Source organism: Mycetomoellerius zeteki, unplaced genomic scaffold (assembly GCF_001594055.1).
Source record: "Mycetomoellerius zeteki isolate Tzet28-1 unplaced genomic scaffold, Tzet1.0 scaffold105, whole genome shotgun sequence".
Taxonomy (NCBI): Eukaryota; Metazoa; Arthropoda; class Insecta; order Hymenoptera; family Formicidae; genus Mycetomoellerius; species Mycetomoellerius zeteki.
Genome location: NW_017255965.1, coordinates 65954 through 73541, shown reverse-complemented (window position 1 = coordinate 73541; position 7588 = coordinate 65954). Strand labels below are relative to the sequence as shown.

Here is a 7588-nt window from a genome sequence, read left to right as displayed (position 1 = left end):
CAGCCAATCCTTTTTTCAGTGTAGGAGCATCATTTTTATTTAGTTATTATTGCTATAATGTAATTAGTAACAATAACCTTATATGTATAGTTACAACATTATAGTATAATTTACTATATGCAAATATGATTTATGTGTAAGATAACCATGGGCGTCCGCAGAATTTTTTCTAAGGGAGGGAGGCAACTTGCCACGCGTAAGGAAAAAATGTTCAAATATTTCCTTTCTTGGTGACCCTACATTCCTATAATATCGAATTGATGACCTTTTTTATCGTCACTTATTCATTTCTAATGCGTACACCTGTTACTTTTTAGTTAAAAGCTTTTTCACCTTAACAAGGTAAATTTATATATTATATATTATTTATATATTAATATCGAGAATGATATTTCGTTTTTTGGGGTTTTTTTATTTTTTATTTTTGTATATATTTTGTATTTTTAAATTTTAACCCCACCAACACACGCTTTTATTCAACACATACGCATCTCTCAACCAGGGGGGGGGGGCCTTGTCAATCCTTTGGACACCCATATGAAGATAACTACAATTAGTTGAATGAATATTATGATCGTTATGATCATAATTCAGTGTTCAGGTTATTATAATTCATATGGTCAAAACAATTATAAATTTACGATTATCCTAAAAAATGACTATAAATTATAGTTAAATTATAAGTTATAAGTCCAACCATTTTTCTCTCTCAGTGTGTGAGTTATGATTTTAATATAATTCATAATTGTATTACACAATACTACACGGTACACGAAAGATTGTGCGATAAAGTTTTATAAAAAAAACGATGAATATTCCTGCATTCATAGGAATATTAATTAATTGCGCAATCGATAATCCCATGAAACGTGGAGATTTTGAATTAAAAAATGCGAAGACTTTTAACTAACAAACTTTTCTACATGTACTCTATCCAAATGCACCGTTCGTGAGAAAATTTCATTACGTCTAAAGCTCCGGAAAGTAGACAAACATTGATACACTGTTGACGAACATGTTATGGTATTACGGGCGCTAGAAAATATGTCAACTAAAAACACGTTGTTAATTTAAGGAGTTAATTTAATATGAAAATAATGTAAATATAAAATTAAAATAATATATGTAATTAATATATATTTTAATTTTCTATAAGCGAGAACATATCCCTCGATTTTTAAGTGGTTTGAAGGACTGTGTAGGCTGTTAGATAACATTTATGTGTTATTAATTAATTATTAATACAAATGACATGGCTAACTAAGAAAGCAGATTTAATTTTTAGTGAACCTTTTAAGAAATTGTCAACATAAAGAAGTTGGAAACTTATTCCAATCTTCGATACTTCTATCACCCTATGCAAATCGTTGCACGTGAGAAAGAATCATTCAACTGGCTTTTTGTTCACGCTAAAAGAAAAAAGCATGATCCTCACGGAAATCGAGGTACAGGTACAGGAATGACCTGCTCGAACTTGATTCTATTCGCGAGTAACTCGGGGATCCGTGTTTGTCGTCGGAACAAAGGAGAAAATTGCATGGATATAAGATAAGGAATTTCTCCTGCATTCTTCAGTCGCTGGTACCTGAACTCAGCTTATTTTCCACACAATGCACTATTATGCATGTGCAATTTGCGATAAAAAAAAAGATATGATCAACCTGATAAAATTATGTGTAGAATAATAAAAAATTTTATACATAAATATATATATATATTAAAATTAGGCAAAATATATCACGCGATTAAAGAAAAATGTTTTGACATATGGCGTATTTTAAAAGTGAATCGTTTACTTCCTCATAAATTAAAACTTTTAATTTATATCACGTGAAGTTTTTATCCATTATCATTATATAAGATTAGAAAATTATACCCACCTGTTATCGTGTTTCTTGATCTCTACGCTTCTGGTTTATCGATCTTCATCACGCGAGACTGAGCAGTGATTACTAGTTCTTGTAAACGTTTATAATTCAACATTTTGAATTAACACGTATTAAGTAACACAGCGAAAATTAAGAGTTACGTTAATTTTGCGATTAACGCGGCGAGGGTGTAGATCAAGGAATGATGGTCGATCGTCGAATGACGCGGCACCGACGACGACGACTACACGTCACAGACGCATCGCGACGTCTGACATTCCCGCGTCTGTCGGCGTCGCGGTGCCGTCATGACGACCATGTACGATAAAGTTCGCGTATGCGCCTTCGAAATGTGTTAAAACGCTTGCGCGGCCGAAAATATATTAAACGTATACAGATTTTACATAGAAAGAAATCCATATATGCGATTAAAGATGAAATAGATTTTTATAACTTTTAAACAAAAAAACAGAGTAAAAAGACTGATTTTTTGCAAAACTTCTTTAATGAGATCTTAATAAAAAGATGTAAAATTTATTTTTTTTGTTATTCATTATTGAAACGTATAATATCTACACATTATTTCAGTATTATTTAATGTTTTTTGTCTTTATAAATTTATAAATATATAAGTGGAAAAGTTTACGTTGTTGCGGTGTTTAATTAGTTGATAACGCCTTTTCGAAATTGAATCCGTAGCACCGCTACTTACAATTCATACAATTATAAAAAATGTAATAGCTAAGAAAATGAATCAGGGTATGAGTAAGGACCCTAGCAGGTATCCCTAATAACCAGATCAGGTCCTTATCACAGAATCTATTCAGGCCCTTATCAGGATTCCATATAAAAATTATTTATAGTATGTATATGATTTTATCCGAAATTAAATATTTAATTTGATTTTGAAAAACACTTTTAGCTTAGTGGGATTCGAACCTGGAATCTCTGGATCATTAGTCTCTTGCCTTACATATTACGCCATTTCTTCAATTGATAAATGTGTGTTACTTATTGTTTATTTATATTATAACCAATGTGCGATAGGATGATATAAGGCAATTCTTATCAGGCGTACCCCATTACTGTTTGTTCAGGCCCTGATCAGGGTTACATCAGGCAGTTTTTGTCAGGCGCGCCTGGTCATTTTCTGTTCAGGTACTACACTGAAAAAAAGATTGGCTGCTGCAGCAAATTAGATGGTAAAATATGGCATAGTATTTTTAATTGGCTGCAGCAGCCAATTTTTGATTGCTTTAGCCTATCTGCAATGTCAGTATAGGATTTCGATAGACTAACACAACCAAAAATTGACTGCTGCAACCAATTAAAAATGCTATGCCATATTTTACCATCTAATTTGGTGCAGCAGTCAATCTTTTTTTTCAGTGTAGTAAGGATGATATCAGGCAATATTCTTATCTTCATCTTATCAGACGCATCTTATTACTGTTTGTTCAGACCCTGATCGGGTTTACATCAGGCAGGTGTATTCTATCAATGTGTTCAGGGGTTGATTTCAGAAAAACCGTATCAGGTAGACCTTACTTTTATCTGATTGGACCCTAATCGTGCATCAGACATGCCTGATCCAATTTCTGCTCGGGAGAATGGTCGTTGTATTACACTTTAATCGTTTACGGCTATCTTTATACAAAAACCTTTTAGATAAAATGAAAATGGCGTCTGTTTCGAGGCGAGTCACTCACTGTCCGGGATGATTGTTCCTTCATTATGTTTTTACGATTTTCATAATTTTTCATAAAATCCGTTACAATTGGAAACCTGGGAGTGATTCATCCTGGACAAATCGTCGAATCAATATTGTGTGTGAATTATTTGTAACTTTGCTGAAGAAGACTCCAAAGAGAGTTGAAACGTTCAAGAATTCGTAATAAATCTGACATCATTTATTATTACGAACTACTGTGTATGAATTAATATTTGTGCTCACCCATTTCCACGCTAACTCTCATTAGCCTCAATTTTACTGTTTTTTTTTATTATAAAATGAAAAATTTCACAAAAACTGAATTCTAGAATAATAATATAAAAAAAATACATATCCGCGCTATAAAATGCCAAATATTAAAAAATACATATCTGAGTAAAGAACTTTCAGAACCGAATAAAAACTGGTTTTTACTTAAAGTTTCCAGGCTTTTTTTATAATTTTTTATAATTTTATCTTTATATGTGATATAAATGTAGTTACAAGAAAAAACAGGCAACTTTAACATGTAACATTATTAATGTCTCTAATAAAACGTCTCATGAATAAAGTTTTTCATTTATTCCATTAATGTAACAAAAATATCATACATTTAATGACACGTATGTTTTTTCTATGAAGATATACATATATACGTCTATATTACATTTTCATACAATATATCTTAGATTCAGTACAATATTTCTCTGTAGATATATATAACGAAAATTGTTTTATCACCAAATATTAAAAAAATGTTATGTAATTTGTTGTTGCATAGCTATGTGCTTATTTCACGATTTATGTAACAATTAGTAATAGTATAATAATGTCTTAAATGTTTCGTAACCTGTAATTCCAAATGCCACAGCAAAAGTTATTCCTCTCAGAGGTTGTTGTTGAAAAATTACGTATGATAAAGTGTGACCTATACGGGAAAGTACAAAGGTTTGTATCAAAGTTTTGGCCAACCATGGCGAAGGTCCTGTTCCTAACCAGAGGTACGTGATTATGAACCAAGGGAGAACGTTCTCCAAATCGTTCAAGTGTGCTCTGCGTACACGTTCCACATCTGGATCGTTGTAAACCATTTTGCCTTTATTTATGAACATATCATCTTCTGGACTCGCCAATACCTACAACAATTAATCACAGTCAGTTTCGTTTTAGTTAATAAATTCTGACGTGACGCTAAAACAGTACCTATATATAAATTTCCAAATTCTTTGGAATGGAATGTCACTCTAAAGAGAGAAAATTGAACGTCTTGAAAAAAATGTCTCTAACTCCTAAAGATTGAAAATTTTCAATCTTTAGGAGTGAGATTTTATTTTTTTGAGTAAGATCTAAAGTTTTTAGAGAATATATAAAAATCTGTCCTCTTATTAATTTAATTAAGAAGAAATATGTGTATACACTGAAAAAAAGATTGGCTGCCGCAGCAAATTAGATGATAAAATATGGCATAGCATTTTTAATTGGTTGTATCAGTCAATTTTTGGTTGCGTTAGCCTATCCGCAATGTTAATATAGGATTTCGATAGGCTAACACAACCAAAAATTGACTGATACAACCAATTAAAAATGCTATGCCATATTTTACCATCTAATTTGCTGCAGCAGCCAATCTTTTTTTTCAGTGTACTATACATATATATAGATGAAAAATATATTTCCGCAACATTTAAGAATTTAAATATGTTTAAATTATTTCCTGTTTCAAATTCAGCGTTTAGTAACAATCGGTCTCAAGATAAAAAATATTTATAACAATTTAATCAGATACATAGTAGATATCTCTTATCATATACATAGTAGATATTCTGTTCTATATCTACAGCACTTAACGAAAAAAATCTTGGGCCTAATATGGTTATCTCATCTGGAATGGTTACTATTTTCTACTCACGTGTTTTCGAAATCGCTGTCGTGCAGTTAACGGCATCATCGCCAGTATTTTCAGAACCAAGATGCTACTCCAAAAGCCAAATACTTTGAGCACTTCTGGATTTATTTCAGACATTTTTCGTGGACTTCAAACTCCTTCTCGAACGTATAATGACTGACGATGGCTCTGCTTTTTTATGCTGTACGCAGTTAGAAAGACTGCTCGTTAATGGGATCGGCATATTCTCTATTTCTCCTACCATACCATACGCATACTTGAACAGACATCATCCTGATTATATATATATATATATATGTGTGTACATTGCATCGCGATACATGTCTAGTAAGTAGTATTTATCCGGCAAGTTTGACGAGTAATGCTATTATAATTTTCACATAATCGTGTGAGTCAGCAAAATTTTAAACAAAGGGATTTTTTCCGATTTACATATTTATTTCTAGAAATAGTAAAATATTTAAGCTTTTAACTCCACTTGCAATCATCTGGTTACATTTAAAGTAAAACACATTTTCAGATTTCGAAGAAAAAGTGGAAAAGGATGTGGAAAAGTGTAAAATTAAAGCTTTACGAATACCAGCAAAATTAATTAAATTGACAAAAGTTACATTCAAATTGTAATATTGAATTCTCAATTTTGTGAAATCACCAACAGAAAAAAATCGCTTATTTTTTTCTTAAATAACATAGGTATATTCAAGAGTCAAAGGTTAGAACGTTTCGAACAACCCTTTGACCTAGCCAGACCTGGTTTAATCTTGTTTAATCTTTCGCGTCCTCGTATTCGTCGGCTTCGTCCAGAAAACGCAATAACGCAGCATTGAAGAACGGATCGCGTGTGATTGGTGTACAGATTCGGGTCGATCAATCCGATTAGTCCCTCGCGAGTGGTTGCGTTCTCCACGTGCATGTTGACTGGTCTCTCCAGTTACCATCTGACCAGTCATCTTTTAGAACGTTCCTCGGTACGTTTGCTCGTTGAAAACTCCCCGTTCACCACACAATCTGATCTGCGAGGTGAACGTTCTAATATTATCGAGGAAGGTTCTCGAAGCGGTTGCGTGTAACGTAATGAAAACGCGTCGCCGACGATAAAACTGTTCGACCAATTCTGCCATTTTAAGTTAGTTTCTTTTTCTCTCGACGTTTTAATTAAATAAAATTAATGCGGTTTCCGAGCAAACAGGTACAGTCTCTTGGAATTCTAAGAAGGATCGAATAACGGGGCCAACCGAGGCAACGTTTCTTGATATCGAAGTTTTACATCTTGATTGGGTACTTGTTTTTTTTTAGGGAAAAAGCGGAGTATTATTTATTATTCCCGATCTCTTTCACCTTTACAATCTAATCTAATTTCGATTTTTTAATTTAATTTAATTTTGTAGGTTTGTTCGCATCGCAAGCAATTGCAATCGTTTCGAACGGAGCACGCCTCGCGCTTGCTTTCCGAGAAATCTTAATCACGCTCCCCCGAAGGTGGTTTTTAAATCGAGGGATTCCAGGCGAGGAGCCGAGCCGAGGTGAGCGGATGATCGCGCGTGCGCGACGGTCAGATCGCTGACGCAAGGGAGTACGTCAGCTGTTTTGCTAGACTTTCGCGGCGGATAGACGTGCGTGTGCGTCCGTCGTCGTCGCCGTCATCGTCGTCGTCGTCGTCTTGATCGTCATCGTTGTTGCCGTTGTCGTGAATGCTGTTGTATTGTTGACTTGGAGGGGCATCTTTCTCTCGCGCAACTTTCGTCGTCGCACGGCAACGGGCTCTCGCGCACCTTTGTTCGCCGCGGTTCACCGTACGTGCGCGTGAGAAGAACTGCGTGCGCGTTTCCTGACGATTCTGCGTGCGACGGAGGAGTCGTGCGGACGCGTCGCGTGTACCGTCATCGAGCTTGTTTGCCCTCACGCTTGGATCCCTGTCTCAATTCGGGTGCAGTCCCGATTGATCCCGCGGGACCTCGGCCGTAGGTTTCACGCGTGGGAGACGTCCGTCTCCGGACTACTCAACGCGACAGGATCGGGACGTTCTCGCCCGCTTGCAGTGATAGCTATATTGTGATACATCCACAGAGAGAGAGAGAGAGAGAGAGAGAGAGAGAGAGAGAG

The 7588-nt window shown here is 34.9% G+C and overlaps 2 protein-coding genes across 2 annotated transcripts in view; one reads left to right on the top strand and one right to left on the bottom strand.

Moving 5' to 3' along the window:
* Positions 1 to 4304: 4304 nt before the first annotated feature.
* Positions 4305 to 5602, bottom strand: LOC108721798 (microsomal glutathione S-transferase 1). Its single transcript, XM_018446561.1, has 2 exons — positions 5489 to 5602; positions 4305 to 4715 (listed from the first exon to the last, which is right to left on the bottom strand). Exons 1-2 carry the CDS (start codon positions 5600 to 5602, stop codon positions 4392 to 4394), a joined length of 438 nt encoding a protein of 145 aa, XP_018302063.1. The 3' UTR covers positions 4305 to 4391.
* A 1427-nt stretch (positions 5603 to 7029) lies between these two features.
* Positions 7030 to 7588, top strand: part of LOC108721790 (ubiquitin-conjugating enzyme E2 R2) — a 12107-nt gene continuing 11548 nt past the window's right edge. Inside the window, exon 1 of the mRNA XM_018446550.1 lies at positions 7030 to 7588. This exon is cut by the window's right edge and continues 218 nt beyond it. The gene's annotated coding sequence lies outside the window, so the exon portion shown is untranslated.